Below are 16,275 nucleotides of genomic sequence, written 5' to 3'. Positions count from 1 at the left end.
CCCCCCCACACACACACACACACACACACATACACACAGGGCCTCCCAAGGGATGCGATCGAACGCCATCTTCCCCAGGATCCCCCTAAGCGTATAGAGCTGGTCCAGTGTTCCATGGCCAGGACAAAACCCAAATTGTTCATCCTTAATCTGAGTGTCGGCAATCCGACGAAACATCCTCTCCAGAACCCGTAAATAGGCCTTACCATGGAGGCTCAGGAGTGTGATCCTCCTGTAGTTGGAACACATTCTACGGTCCCCCTTTTTAAATAGGGGACCACCACCCCAGTCTGCATATCCAGTGGAACTGCTCCCGATGTCCACACAATACTGCAGAGCCACGTCAACCAACACAGCCCCACGACATCCAGGGCCTTAAGGAAATCTGGGCGGATCTCATCCACCCTTGGGGCCTTTCCACTGACCACCTCACCAATGGAGGCACGAAACATGGTGCACTCAGACTCTTTAGCCTCTTTTATAAGACAGACCATCGCGTCATTACAGAGTGATAAATCCGAATTTGTGGGTCTAGTAAATGCGGCAAGGAGCAAAGGGGAAAGGTGATAAAACTCGATTCTGATGCGCTTAGCCTAGTAGTAATATTGCCGCATGAGCCCCTTGCCTCTGATGGCTAAACTCGTGTCAGCCCTGCTAATTCCTTTGGAGCGACCCCCCCCCCCCCCCGCAAAAGACGGTGGTCGTGTTAGTGATGTATACTGCGCGCCGAGTGCCGGCCGGAAGGGATATAAACACAGATAAACATGGCCTTTCACTAGTATCTTTCAACCACTTACAACATGGCAAACGGGACGGATGTGGAGACCATGGAGCTTTTGGCCGTGCGAGCGGACAAACAAATTAGTCGTCTTTTTACGGGGACGGTGAGAGACAGCCAGCTGTTCGACAGAGTGGTGAAAACACTGGCTGAGTGGGTGTCAAGCGGGACAAAAAGCAGGTCACATCAAAGCTAAAGGTCCTGAAAAAGAAATTTAATCAGTCTGACGTTTCTTCCGTCTGACGCTGAATGCGCAACCCTGTACGTCACATGCGGGGGGGCCGCCCAGCGACCTCCCTCTATCCCTTCTTGGTTTGAGAGGTGCCTGATGGCAGCTTCAGCTTTGCTACTATAAATGCCAAAATCCTCCCTAGGGAGCTGCGGCAAATCCCATGTTGCAAACGCTATGGTCCTATAAAAACAGCTATTGTCTCCCGCTTCTCACGGGACAAGTTCGACAATCTGTCGGCGGTGGGAATTGAAGCTCCTTCTGACAGGAGACTTCGCCAGACGCTCCTAGCAGACCCTCACAGTACATTTAGGCCTGCCAGGTCTGACCGGCTGCCCCCCACCATCAAAGCCAACTTACCACCTGGTCAGTTGAAAGCTCCACCCCTCTCCTCAGATCTGATGAAACTACAACAAAGTCGATCATCGAACTGCTGCCTGAGAGAACATGTGGACACCTATATGCTTGAACATTGTGTTCGTTATGGACAAGCTATGATGTGCACAGAAGTCCAGTACAAAACATTGCTCAGATTCAGATCGAGGGGCCATTTCTCCCATCCACACGTCTCCAGGTCTCACTTTTTATGTTTAAAATTTTTTTGTTTTTGTGAAGCGCCTTGTGATTTTTTTCTTGAGAGGCACTATATAAAAGATTGTTTCTTCTTCCTTCTTCTTCACTGTTGTAAAGTCCTGCAGCAGAGCGAGGGAGTCACTGGAAGGAGCACTCTCCAGCACCCCCTCCAAGGACTCCAAATTGGGTTGGTTGTTTGAGCTGCAGTTTGGTGCATAAGCACAAACCACATTCAGGACAGGCATGACATTAAAGCAGAAGCGTTGATGCTCCACCTGAGAGTGAGTCTGTAGTGCTTGTCACCAGCATTCAGACATCAATTCTGTTTGTTTCACAGCCAGACAGGACACGGAAAAAAAGTAAAGCCCAGTCAGGGAAACTGTTTCTAGAGCTAGAGTCCAACTACAGGTGCTGGCCAGTAAATTAGAATATCATCAAAAGGTTGAAAATATTTCAGTAATTCCATTCAAAACGTGAAACTTGTACATTATATTCATGCAATGCACACAGACCAATGTATTTCCGATGTTTATTACGTTTAATTTTGATATTTATAGGTGACAACCAATGAAAACATCAAATCTGGTATCTCAGAAAATTAGAATATTCTAAAGGCCAATGAAAAAATGTTTGTTTCTCTAATGTTGGCCAACTGAAAAGAATGAACATGAAAAGAATGTGCATGTATAGCACTCAATACTTAGTCGGGGCTCCTTTTGCCTCAATAACTGCAGTAATGCGGCGTGGCATGGACTCGATCAGTCTGTGGCACTGCTCAGGTGTTATGAGAGCCCAGGTTGCTCTGATAGTCATCTTCAGCTCCTCTGCATTGTTGGGTCTAGCGTATTGCATCCTCCGCTTCACAATACCCCATAGATTTTCTATGGGGTTAAGGTCAGGCGAGTTTGCTGGCCAATCAAGGACAGGGATACCATGGTCCTTGAACCAGGTGCTGGTGGTTTTGGCACTGTGTGCAGGTGCCAAGTCCTGTTGAAAGGTGAAGTCTGCATCCCCATAAAGTTGGTCAGCAGCAGGAAGCATGAAGTGCTCTAAAACTTCCTGGTAGACGGCTGCATTGACCCTGGACCTCAGGAAACAGAGTGGGCCAACACCGGCAGATGAAATGGCACCCCACACCATCACTGACGGTGGAAACTTTACACTGGACCTCATGCAACGTGGATTCTGTGCTTCTCCGCTCTTCCTCCAGACTCTGGGTCCTTGATTTCCAAAGGAAATGCAGAACTTGCTTTCATCAGAAAACATAACTTTGGACCACTCAGCATCAGTCCAGTCCTTTTTGTCCTTGGCCCAGGCGAGACGCTTCTTGCGCTGTTTCTTGTTCAAGAGTGGCTTGACACACGGAATGCGACACCTGAATCCCATGTCTTTCATGAGTCTCCTCGTGGTGGTTCTTGAAGCGCTGACTCCAGCTGCAGTCCACTCTTTGTGGATCTCCCCCACATTTTTGAATGGGTTTGTCGTCACAATTCTCTGCAGGGTGCGGTTATCCCTAGAGCTTGTACACTTTTTTCTACCACATTTTTTCCGTCCCTTCGCCTGTCTGTTAATGTGCTTGGACACAGAGCTCTGCGAACAGCCAGCTTCTTTAGCAATCACCTTTTGTGTCTTGCCCTCCTTGTGCAAGGTGTCAATGATTGTCTTTTGGACAGCTGTTAAGTCAGAAGTCTTCCCCATGATTGTGGTGCCTTCAAAACAAGACTGAGGGACCTTTTAAAGGCCTTTGCAGGTGTTTTGAGTAAATCAGCTGATTAGAGTGGCAGCAGGTGTCTTCTATATTCAGCCTTTTCAGAATATTCTAATTTTTTGAGATACCAAATTTGGAGTTTTCATTAGTTGTCACTTATGAATATCAAATTTAAATGTAATGAACATTGGAAATACATTGGTCTGTGTGCATTGCATGAATATAATGTACAAGTTTCACGTTTTGAATGGAATTACTGAAATATTTTCAACCTTTTGATGATATTCTAATTTACTGGCCAGCACCTGTATATCTACCAGGACCCTCTCAAACTCACACACCAACTCCGGCTCTTTCCCCACCAGAAAGGTGACTTTCCACGTACTGAGAGCTAGCTTTTTGTAGCCGAAGATCAAACAGGCCCTAACCCTTCGGCTACCACCTTTTCATAACTTTAAAAAAAAGTTTAATATTATAAATCTAATTTATTAAGAGTCTAAATAGTAAAAATGTCCAAATTGAAAAGAATAAAATATAGTGCAAGAAGGCAAGGTATCTTTATTTTTATGGCACGTTTTATACACGGAGTATGTTCAGTGTGCTTTTCAGGTGTCTTCATATAGGTTTTAAAGCAGGTTTTGTCTCAACTTAGCATCTGTTTCAAATATTGATCAGACTGCACAAGTGCAAATACGAACATATTTTAGCACAAACGGAACTCCGTTGAACCACTAAAGCCCAAGACCCACAAAACCCTTGAGGTTTGTAGAGCCTGGTGGTTTTAATGTTGTGGCTCATGGGCTGTAGATTACAACAGCTTCTTATTCAGCTTAATGACAGAAAAAAATGTGTTTATTCTCTGCTTCTCTAATTTTAAAGATTCTCCAGAGTAGATGAGAAAGTTATCACATAAACAACTTGTAGAATGTTTTGTTTTCTTCAGCTGGAAACTTTACCAACTGTTTACAGTTTTCCAGACTCAAAACTAGTTGCACCAAAGAAGAAATATGTTTACAGGGCATTAAATTCATTTGAATTAGGACAGCTTGCTTGTCAATGTTAAAACATTTTAATTATGTATTGAATACTTGAAGATGAGACAGTGAAATTAACCGTATGTAGATCCACCTCGAGGTGGATCAGATGCAGCCACTTTTATTTGTCTTCAGTGGAACTAAAGTTGCTTTCTGAGCTCCTCAGGTGCTTCTTTGTCACCACATCTACAAATGTAGGAATGTGAACACGATGGTGCAGATTTCCTAAAGACATGAAAAAACACAGGAATTACAAAAAAAACCTATTAAAGTACTAAATTATTTAAACATTTTAACCCTCTGGAGGCAGGATTTGCAGATTTGAAAGAGTTAAAACCTACCTACCTGGTTACTCCACATGCGTTCATGAGCCTTTTTAACTCAGAAGTTCCCCTGAAGGACTTAGTTGTTCGTCCTTTTATCAAAACTTATTTTGAGCCTGAGAGGGTTAATGACTATTTCTGATTATAATTGTGGAAGTGCGAGTATTGGGACTGGGACTCTGATCTGGCTCTACCTCCACTCTAAAATGTACCGGTGCCATGCCCATGCACTGCCTGTAGGGCACCATGTGACCAGGGGGCACCAACCTTCCCCCCAACAATGAGTGCAATGGAGTGTGTCTGTCAGTGCTCACACTCCCGCACTCTGACAATCATACGGGTGTGCTGCAGAAAGAAATTCCACAGGTAACCTGTATTTACAAATACACGTGTGTGTGTGTGTGTGTGTGTGTGTAGATAGATAGATAGATAGATAGATAGATAGATAGATTGATTGATTGATTGATTGATAGATGATGGGTAGGTAGGTAGGTGGGTGGGTGGATGGATGGATGGATGGATGGACTGCTTGGATGTTATAGTTTACGTCTGGGTGATGGCACACATCTACACAACGCTGGGAGGCAAAAGGACTGCAGCTGCTTTCCAGACCTGTAGTTTCACAATTTAGGCTAACAAAATAAAACCTAGATACTACGTTATTACTATTTTTGGTCCTCTGACACATTTGTGCAGATGATGATTAAGTTTCATCCCAAAGCTAACAATATTTAGCACAAAGCTTCCAGATCCAAATTTAAATAGCTAATAAGCTGTGGGGACAAAGGTCCTCAGAACTGGCTGCTATAACAGAGAAATCTGCAACTATTGGATTTCCACGCCTGGACTTTACATAGATTAATACAACGAAGGTGTAATTGGATCTCTTCTGCATTGAGCGGGTTAAGGCTGAACAATCGCCATGCACGGTTCATCTTTGGAGATGAACAGATGCTCCATTTATTCTGACAAGCACAGTAAACACAACATTAGAGGCTGCCCGCTCCAAGTCCTCTCCAACAACACAGGAAAAATGAGCAGATTTCAGGAGGAACAAACTATTTATAAATAAATAAATAACTTTTATACATTTGACATATCTGACAAGCTCAGTAAACACAAAACGAATGACATTAATGGCTGACCACTCTAATTAGAGAACACATTTTGTGTAGTTATGTAAATAGAAACTGATTTAACCTTGTTACAAAGTCATTTAAGTCATTAGAAGGCTTTAACTTGTTTGTGTCTGGACACATGGGGCAGATATTTTATTTTTTTATTCTGTCATGAGACTTAGGCTCTGATAAAATCTCTTTGTGGCTGTTAACCACTGACTTCACAATATTTCATCAGCTGGAAACCTGTAACATTTTTCGTTACTGTCCTTCATTTGTCTACTTGTGCAGCCTACAGCTCTACGGGTTTAAACCGCGCTGATAGATTTTATTTTGCCGCTATTTAGCTCAATTTATTGACAACTGACAGATAGTAACTGTGGTCAACAGGGAGGTGCTGTCTTCTTCCCTCCCTTGAGCACATGACATTGTGAATCAAGGGGTGTGTATATATATATATATATATATATATATATAGCGAGAGAGAGATTTGTGTTTTTAAAAAAAGCAGTGGAGGTTGTGGAGTCACACCTCAGGCAGAAAGAGCTGGTGGGGACGCTGGCCACCAAGAAAGCTGACTTCAGTTTTTTTCCAAAGATCCAAGTAGGGAAGGCCCAAGGGAAGGAGATACACCAGCTGATTCAGGAAGTGGTTCGAGCAGGTGTGGAGGAAGAGCGAGTGAGCAGGACAGTGGTGCTCAGTCAGCAGGGGTCATGGAAGACGTGGGAGGATCTTTCACTGCAGAAAGTTACCTGGACAAACATCATCAAAGTGGATTTCCATCGTGTCCATTTCCTTGTCCAGGCTGTATATAACGCCTTGCCAAGCACAGCCAACCACCACTTGTGGGGCAAGAGGGAGACTCCAGCATGTCAGCTATGCTCTGGAAGGGGATCCTTACACCTGCTGAGTAGCTGCCCGAAGGCTTTTACAGAAGGTCGCTACAGTTGGCGTCCTGACCAGGTGCACCATTAATGGTGGAAAGCATGGGCACTACAATCATCCCAAGCAAATACCATCTTGACCCAAAGACAAAGATTGCCTTTGTCAAAGTCGGAGAAGAGCAAACACCAAGGCCGGGTCTTCATCATACTGCATTGGATCGGCAGCTTCAAGCAGATCTGGGAAAGCAGTGGAAGTTACTGAAGCACTTTACTTCGCCCAGACATAATAATTGTTTTGAGGCGACAAAACAGCTCATAATTCTCAAACTCACTGTGCCTTGGGAAGACCACGTGGAAGAGGCACATAAAAAATTGCATCAAGTACCAGTTTCTTGGTGTTTCTCCAAAATTAAGTTCTTCAAAGAGCAACAGGTAAGATGTAAATCGTTCTGCACCTATTTACAGAATCCAACTTTAAGAAACTTGAACAATCCTTTTGAGAGAATGTCAGATTTACCAGTGACGCTTTGGTCGGTGTTTTCATTCAGTAGAGTTTCAATTTCACCTGGAAAAGAAGCATAAAACAGTTATTAGTCACTCAAAGGCACACAGGGTAAGAAGGAAAGGAGAAATCAAAGAGAAAGTAAGAAAAAGTCAGCAGGTAATGTACTGAAGTCAGAAGAATGTCCTCTGAAGTCATAGAAACACGTATGTGTGTGTGTGTGTGTGTGTGTGTGTGTGTGTGTGTGTGTGTGTGTGTGTGTGTGTGTGTGTGTGTGTGTGTGTGTGTGCGCGCACGCGTAAAACAATAAATCTTTGTGAGACTTGTTATTAAAACGTTTGACCAAGGGAACTGAGCAAAGTTAAGTAACATTTTCAGGGTCCTTTGTGTTTCTGTTATGGGGATCAAGACTCAATTTTAATTATCAACATGATTAGACGCATTAATATAGCTCACAGAAGCTCCCTAGTGGCTGGTTCAATCAATACAACATGGAAGCACTGGTGTATTGGGTTATTTGGATTCATCTTCCCACAACAGTAGACGGAAAAAATATCTGTATTATTGTGTGTTTTAAATGTTAGAACTGAGGCCAATAGAAAGTGAAAATAAAGAAAAAAATAAAGTTTTTAATTAGGTTTGTGGTTTAATGGTATGAAATGACTGTTTTCCACCAAAAGCCATCTTCCCCCTCTCCTCTGACACAGAACTAGTCTGCATGAGATATTGCCTCAAGGTCTCATGCATTTGCTTCTATACTGCTTCTTTCCAGCTCAACAGAAGAATGAAGAAAGGACTCTCTCCTTTTAATAAATCAAAGTACTCTATTTTAATGAGCTAATCAAATAAAGTATTAGTCAATAAATAAGATGTGACCAATCTGTGAAATCAAAATATTAATTACTTTATTATAATCCTATAGAATAATAAGTAATATGACTTTAAACGTTTCCACCAGGACTGATCTCACGTAGCATTAAAAGACATGAACCATTGCATTCACTGATCCAATCAGAATCTGCCAGATCTGACGGAGGCGTGGTTTTGGTGGTGTTTGGTAAATCTGTCAACTTTTCATTCGACCATAAACCAAAACATCCGAAGTATAAAATTCAATTTCACTTTGGAAAAGAAGCATAAAACAGTTATTAGTCACTCAAAGGCACACAGGGTCCACATCATCTCCAACGCCAGTTCAAAGCGTTCTAGAGAAGTTGTTGGAGTGGCCAATCCGTAACTTTCCTCTTCAGCCAAAAGAACCAACGACAAGCTGGACAAAATCTGTTGCTGTTCCAACTGCTGCAACGGTTCCTTTCAGAATAAAAGCTGAACCATCACGACCCAGGTTTGGGTCTCACTAGATGCCAACAAAACCGTTGTGACCCGGAAGTATCTCAAAGACTGGTCTGGTCGGCAACCGCTGCTTTTCCTACAGGCTTCGGTTCCAGAGAAGGTCTAGCTGAACCTCGACATTCCTGATCTAACGGGGACTTCCGCTAAGGGTATACAGGCCGAAGAAATGGCGTTGAATGTGTTTATGAATCTCCTAATCAAGCTTAGCGCGAAGACATCACCTTCATTTCCCATCAGAACTAATCGCTTCTTTGGATTTGCTGGTTCTGAGCAACATTCCACACTACACCCTTCTCCGTCTCATTCACCTTAGTTACAGCATACATGTAGTGTTAAAGTTAGTCTAGTTTAATTTGTTTAGCAATAAATTTTTAAACTTTTAAACTCGACTCTCTCTCTTCTCTGAGTGAATACAAAGCTGTTAACTAATCTCTGCAATAAAAAGTTCCAATCTTCTGGTTAAAATAACCTCACAGATCCATAAGGTTGATTTCATATTTGCTATGGAATCTTTTGTCTTATGGTTTATTAGCGCCGAGCTGCAGGGAGGAGAGAACCGGGTGGAACACAGAGGTCTCCTGAGAGCTCCACAAGCCGGCAGCCGCTCAGCAGACAGGCACCGCGGCAATCAGATGCGCCAAGCTGCGGGGAGGGGACCGATAGTCGGAACCCAGCTCCACCAACATGTTATATTTCACCCCATTTTCTAAAATGCAGCGTCATGTTAAATGCACTGGGTTTTACCCTATTAAATTTAAATTTCATGGTTAAACAGTACATGTTAAAATCTAAGCTCAGCTCGGCAGTGACCTAAAATACATAAATATAATTTTACTTACTGAAAAAAATGAAGTGGAGACTCCTTGGACGCTCTATTAGTGCAATTAATGCCACATGAAGTCATTTTGTCCAACAATTGCACAAATAATTTCCAAAAAGAACGCACAAACGCTACAACTAATGGTCTAAGTTGAGAGACTGAAAATGGCGGAACAGTTTTCAGGCGAGGCCGAGGCTCAGGCTGAGACCTTTCCCCGGAGCTAGCTCTGCGGTCACGTGGGTCTGATGCTCATTAATTATACAGAATTTTAGGCTTTTAATACACTTAAACAGAAGAGTGAGAAAAACATTCACCGCCCTCAGAGTTGTCATGAGTGTAAACTAGATCATTTAAACCAAAAACATGTTTTGAAACAAGGCTGTAAACATGTTTATTTCTGCTGTGAAATTGGTATTTTTAACATGGGAGTCATTTGGGAGGATTTGCTCTTTTCTGACGCCAGCCCCCAGCGGATGAGGGTGGCACTGCAATTTATTTCACTTCCGCATTGGCCTCAATTTCAGACCCAAATTACGGGGGCTTGGTTTGTGGTCAAACCATTGAGTTTGGAAAAGTGTGTGTATGTGTGTGTGTGTGTGTATACCGGTCTATACATCAAAGTGAGGACCAAAACAAGTTTTTTACCTGCAAACTGAGGACATTGAACCAAAGTGAGGACATTTTGCTGGTCCTCAATTTGGTACAATGTTACAGAGCTCTACTGGTTTTAGATGTTTGGTGTGAGTTAAATTTTAGTTAAGGTTAGGGTTAGGAGTGGACTGGTTACGGTTAGGGTTAATCCAGTCACTGAAATGAATGGAAGTCAATGACCGTCTTCACAACGAATGCTAAACTAGAGAGAGAGAGAGAGAGAGAGAGAGAGAAAGAGAGAGAGAGAGAGAGTGTGTGTGTGTGTGTGTGTCTCACTTTGACTGCCAGCTTCTTGAATAGGTGGAAGTTCTGTTCATTATAATTAGGACAGTGTCCATTAGAGGATTGAAACATCTTTTTGATCAGTACAATCTTTTTTTAACCATATTTCAGAAACTTACTTGAACAAATCTGAAGTCCATATGACTGGTGAAAACTTCTTGTTCCTTCTAGAAAATAAGTTTAATTTAGCTGCTGAATATTTAACGCAACTGGAAATTAATACATTTCTTTTTGCAAGTTACCTTTTAAGGTCTCAGCGTCTGATTTCTTCTCTACAGCTGAAGGAAAGAGCATAAGAACAGACGTTACAAATAAGTATTATAATTTCTGTCATGCAGAAGGCAAATTATTCTACAAAGTGACATTTGCATGATTTTCTATGACTTTTGAAAGAGTTTTGACACAAAAAAAGATATCCCGATAATTTATTTTTTCTAATGGCACGATCTGACAAGCATATCACACCAAGCCGTGGTTTTCACTTTTATATTTACAGCCGAACGCAACGCCTCTTGTTCATAAATGCGCTCTGCTAGCCAACAGAGTTGTTTTACAATTATTATGCTCATGTTAAATTGTGTTTTCAAACATTTATGTTTAAAGACTTGCTTGTCCACGAGAAAGGTTGCCAACTCTGCATCAACCGAGGTATGCTCCTAAACACTCGAGCACGCTCTGTGATTATTGTCTGTACATAAGCAGTAGCCTATTGCTATTAGAGTGCTGACTGGCGCTCAGCTCATATTGTATGGAGCTCTATGGGACAGGGGGCAGACTTCGCAATTAAAAAAATTATATTTCCTACATTAGTTCACAGTATAATGTAGACATTATTAGACAATCACTTTTATGGTTTTCTAAAAAAAATCATACATAATTTGTGAAAGAGGAAAATTCTGGATAGCAGCTTTAATAAACACACTCCTGAAGCTCAACAGGTGATTAAAATATGAAATGAATAATGCATAAACTATCAAAGGTGCATGAAGTGAGAATGACATGTGGCCAAGTCTGGGTACTACACTCCGCGTATCAAAACAAACGATTCTGCGCTGAATGACACCCCTCCTTCAGATCGCCAGAAGATTCTAGATGACGAGCAAAAAAAGTAATTCACAGTAAGTTGATAAGTAGATTAAAACATTTCACTGCAACATCCGATTAATATTTTTAAAGCCAACAATTTTTTTTTCTAATTTTCTATTAGCATTGTTAGCTCAAATGTTAGCATTCTTAGGGGTACAATAAATAACTTTCAGGTCGCTCCTGTTAGTGGTTAACATTTTATCCACAGCTCTGCTGGCACAGCAACTTTGCAGCCTATTTAAAAAGAGAAAAACTGACAAACATCCAGCTGAATGAAAGGACATTTGTTTTAATGTAACTTGCCTTCCAAAATGACTGAAACATTAGCCATTTTATTATTTTACTATGAAATTATCACTTGTATTGTATCTTTAAATATCTGAACCCCCCCCCCCCCCCCCAATCACTAACCCATCTCACTATCATTACCAGATTCTGCTATGTTTTGTAGTCTATAGTGATCTGTTTGATTCTAGCTTTGTGACGCTCACACTAACGCTCAAATGTTTGGGATTACTGGGAACCTTTTAACACACATGAATAGGATACACATCACCCGATGTAGAAATTAATATTTTAATGGGCAAAATGAAGGTCTTCAAAAGACATTTCAAACTTGACACATTATTACGTGTTTTGGGTCCTCTAAATGAGATGTTTTGGGCCAGGGGAACCAACGACCATCAGAAAAAATTACGTAGATGTTTACATTCTCTACAAAGAAATGAGACATGTTTACCATTTTGTTTCTGATTGGGAGAGTGGTGACTGATGGGCCGTACCTTGGACTTTTCTGTGAAAGTAAAAATCATGTATGTTCTCTTCAGACTTAAAGATAAATGAATAAACAACTAGCTTGTGTGCTAATCTTTAGCTTACTGCCCAAGAGTTTTCTCCAGTTGATTTGTCTGATCACAGCGGTGAACACAGTCAGCAGCACCACACACAGCAGGAACAACCAGATCACCCTGGACACACACCACCACTCACCTGCAGGGACCAGAAATATGATGTGAAAAGAACATGTAAAAGAGTGCATGCTTTCGTTCTTTTTTAAACACAGAAACAGTTTTGTTTACCTGTTTGTAGCTACAAACAGGTAAACAAAACTGTTTCTGTGTTTAAAAAAGAACGAAAGCATGGATTTACAAAGACACAGCAAGAACACACCTAAGATGTAAAAGAGTGTATGACAGTCCACACTGAAACAAGATTATAATGTTTTAAACGGGTTGGAACTGGAAGCAAAGAGGAAAAGAGTGACTGTCGGTTTTATCATGTACAGTAGAAAATGTGACACATATTAAGCTTCAGGAATTATGGGGAATCTGAGGTCAGAACAGAAGAAGGCAAGCCTAAATCAATAGAGAAGACAAGATTAGTGGGTAGCGTAGTCTTTGAAAAGCACAAAGGGAGCGAAAGTCACAGCTGAGAGTTGAGTCAAGAGAATTGAGGGAAATTTGTTCTGTGGATAAAAATGAGCCAAGTGGGAGAAAGGACAGCTGTGAGTGAAATGAAAACCAATTGGCCTGTTTCCTGGTCTCATATTGTCTCCTCTCTGCTCACTTCCCATCTCAAAGTGAAGCCTCAGTGGCCACACTGGGAAACAAAGAAGAACCGCTCCCTCTCATCCTTACACCAACCTTTATCTAGCTGTTTCCATGGCAGCTTTTCCTCTTCTGTTCCAGTCAAAACTGTTTGATTGGCGAGCCAAAGGTGACAGAGGCATTGATTGGCTGATTTAGCTGTGGGAACGTGAGGAGGACAGCAGTAAAATGCCTCTCTCTGGCCTTCATCGTCACCCGTTTGGTGCTCCTCAGTTGGGTAGAGATGTAAGGAGCTGTCATTACTGTGGCCGTAGAAATTCAGATTCAGGATAAATGAATCGTTGAGTTGGAGTTCGACTGATACCTCAAAATATGTGTCGAGACCTGAGGATCAGAAGGAGTAATGTGATTTTTTTAGACCTTTTAGAGAGTATTTCAGTGTAAATGATAATTTACATATAATGTTTACTGTTTCAGAAACAGAGTTCACAACCATCGGAATTGATGCGCTAACGGCTAGTTGGATACCTTTTTGACAATTCCAATCCCTTGAGATTCACAGCTGCTTGTGCAACATTATTTTATAACCTTTAAATCATTGTAATGTAAAAGTGGTTCGGGTGTGAAGGTTGACAAAATATCATTGTGAGAACCAGTTTAAATTTTAATTTTAAAACAACAGCAACGTCCAGAGTCTGGGTCACTTAAAATCCGGTTAAAGCACATTTCTTATGGTTTCCAGTCCTGGTTGAACTCAGTGTCTTATTTTTATTGTACAAGGTATTTTTTAGTTTTTATTTCATGCTTTAATAGCTGTCTCATAGAACCACAAGTACAGTGGGATGTGAACGTTTGGGCAGCCTTGTTAATCTTCATGATTTTCCTGTATTAATTGTTGGATGTTACGATAAAGCTTTACGCCAAAGAAAAACAAATAAGATAAAACAGACATAAAAACAGAGGACTGTTCTCATATACAATATGTACAAGTAATCAAAACAGACTTAAAACAATCTTCAAGTATTCAGAAGCGGGCACATTGATCAGAAGCTATTGATTGCAATGAATTGTTGAAGGTAGATAATGGAATGTAGATAGGGAGCTTTAGTGAGGTAGCGAACTGCGATGAGGAGCGGCCAAAGGAGGTGCGAGTTTTGGGCATAACCATAGAGATTAGGTTACTGGAACGTAAAATGTGCTGGTTGTTGGAAGTGATGAATGAGTGACGGTATGACGTGGTTCTACCGATGATTGTTTTGTGTATAAATTGATACAAATGTAACATCCTGCAGGAATGGAGTGATGACCGGGTAATGAGTGAGTACATTTCACAATGATGAGCAGTGAAAGGACTGCTAAGTGATAGATGACATCGAGTTTATGAAGAAGTTCTCTGAAGAGCAGCAGCATGAGGTCTCACAGCAACTCTCACATGACCTGAAAACAAAGATTGTTCACCATCCTGGTTTAGGGGAAGGATACAGAAAGCTGTTTCAGAGATTTCAGCTGTCTGTTTCCACACTTAGGAACATGTTGAGGAAATGTAAGACCACAGTTCAAGTTAAGGCTCAAAGTGACAGACCAAGAAAAATGAAGAATGGTGAGAACAGTCAGTCAACCCACAGACCAGCATCAAAGACCTACAACATCATCTTGCTGCAGATGGAGTTACTGTGCATCGTTCAACTATTCGGTGCACTTTACACAAGGAGATGCTGTAATCAAGAGTGATGCAGAGGAAGGAAGCCTTTTCTCCGCCCACAGCACAAACAGAGCTGCTTGAAGTGCTAAAGCACATTTGGACACGCCAGCTTCATTCTGGAATAACATTCTGTCGATGAATAAGAACTAAAATTGAGTTATTTGGGCATAACAAGGGGCGTTATGCATGGTGGAAAAAGAACACAGCATTCCAAGAAAAACACCTGCTACCTACAGTAAAACATGGTGGTGGTTCCATCATGCTGTGGGGCGTGTGGCCAGTGCAGGGACTGGGAATCTTGTTAAAGTTGAGGGACACACGGATTCCACAGTAAATCCTATGAACTTCGCTTCACTTCTCAAATATTGTGTCTCCTATATGACATATTTAACTGAAACCTTTTCGTCATAACAACCAATGATTTATACGGGACATCATGGAGATTAACAAGGCTGCCCAAACTTTCGCATCCCAATTTATGTGTTGTTGTTTTGATTTTAGTGATTGTCTTTTCTTCCACAGCAGGAAACCGACACATTTTAAGGTTTAGCTTTAAGAATAAGAAGCCTGGGCCAGTTTAACCTGTTTCCAGTCATTAGTGAGAAGAGATAAAGTAACTCAATAACAAAACAAATCAACTGATTCATCCTGTCAGATAAAAAAGTCTCATTTTATACAACTTATCCTCGAGGCACCATGTGAAGAAAATCTTTAAATTCATTACTGTCTGTTTGTTGTGAGTCTGGATGAAGCCAATCCTAAGCTGGTCTTGCTGAAACAACTTGTGTACCTGAAGCTGAGATGTTGTAGAGTTCCTCCATGTTCTTGTCTGCTTCACAAAGGAACCAGCTCCTTTCTGGATCTGTTCTGGTTCCCTGAGCTTCAGGCATCCTGAGGTCTGTTCTGTTGCTTTGATTCTTCTGGGTGCAGATCTGCTCCCACGTTTCAGGAGCTGGACTCCAAAAACCATCACAGATGTCTTTTCTCATTTCTTCAGCTTTTCCAGGCCTCCTGTTGCTCTTTATCTTACAGAGTTGGTGAGTAAGGCAAAGGAAGTTTACCCTTGATGCTGTGAGGATGAGAATGGAGATCCAGATCAATCAGGAGAAGCAGAGAAGAGGATGTAAGGTCTAGCCCCCAGGTTGTAGCACCAGGGAGAAATGCTCTGAGAGAAGACAGCCAATAAACGAGGAAGGCAAACAGCATGAGTTTAAAAGTAAAGCTCTTAAAAACAACAACAAATTACACACAACTGTTAGTCATGGTTGGAGAAGGCTATGGTTGGACCTTATCTCCACAGAGACGTAACATGATATAATAAAGTTTACTTCCCTTCTTCCTTGTTAGGGCTTCAAATGGATCAGCAACATGAAACACAAAGTCCATCCGACGTTGCTCTGGATGACCCACCTGAGTGTGTTCTGAAGAACTCTGGGAGGCAGATGATGAAGGCGAGGATCACAAGAAGGATAAGTTTGATCAGCGAAGCTTTTGTCATGGCAACAAAACAAGGTCTTACACACACACACGCACACACACACACACACACTGGCTCAAACTAACACACTCTTCACTTGTGTCTCTACTTCCACCTTCAGACATAGAAACGCATTCTTTCACATCATGCTTGGGTCCATTGGAGTCACTCTGGGAAGCAACAAGAAGCTCCCATGATTTTCTTCATG

General features: G+C 41.7%; 1 protein-coding gene across 2 annotated transcripts; it reads right to left on the bottom strand.

Annotated features, from left to right (window-relative positions):
- Window positions 1-4,285: 4,285 nt before the first annotated feature.
- On the bottom strand, window positions 4,286-16,237 carry LOC107382141 (uncharacterized). Of its 2 annotated transcripts, XM_070553835.1 has the most exons (11): window positions 16,001-16,237; window positions 15,381-15,659; window positions 13,253-13,272; window positions 12,985-13,153; window positions 12,221-12,331; window positions 12,081-12,134; window positions 10,498-10,533; window positions 10,375-10,422; window positions 10,250-10,282; window positions 7,165-7,212; window positions 4,286-4,547 (listed from the first exon to the last, which is right to left on the bottom strand). In XM_070553835.1, the coding sequence occupies exons 1-11, from the start codon at window positions 16,086-16,088 to the stop codon at window positions 4,444-4,446; spliced, it is 990 nt and encodes a 329-aa protein (XP_070409936.1). In that variant the 5' UTR covers window positions 16,089-16,237; the 3' UTR covers window positions 4,286-4,443. The 2 variants fall into 2 exon arrangements, with proteins under 2 accessions (XP_070409936.1, XP_015809626.3); XM_015954140.3 differs by having other exon boundaries at window positions 12,985-13,272.
- Window positions 16,238-16,275: the final 38 nt, after the last annotated feature.

Source organism: Nothobranchius furzeri, chromosome 7 (assembly GCF_043380555.1).
Source record: "Nothobranchius furzeri strain GRZ-AD chromosome 7, NfurGRZ-RIMD1, whole genome shotgun sequence".
In the NCBI taxonomy this organism is placed as follows: Eukaryota; Metazoa; Chordata; class Actinopteri; order Cyprinodontiformes; family Nothobranchiidae; genus Nothobranchius; species Nothobranchius furzeri.
Note: the sequence above shows the minus strand (reverse complement) of the source record. Positions and strands in the feature narration are given on the sequence as shown.

Bases quoted from the DNA above. Each gene is read 5' to 3' on its own strand.
- LOC107382141 (XM_015954140.3), bottom strand. From the start codon at position 16,088: ATGACAAAAGCTTCGCTGATCAAACTTATCCTTCTTGTGATCCTCGCC. The intron at 10,534-12,080 runs GTAAACATGTCT...TCTTTCCTTCAG, and splicing joins TCCCAATCAGAAACAAAATG to CTGTAGAGAAGAAATCAGAC. The intron at 4,548-7,164 runs GTAAATCTGACA...TCATGTCTTTAG, and splicing joins CACCGACCAAAGCGTCACTG to GAAATCTGCACCATCGTGTT.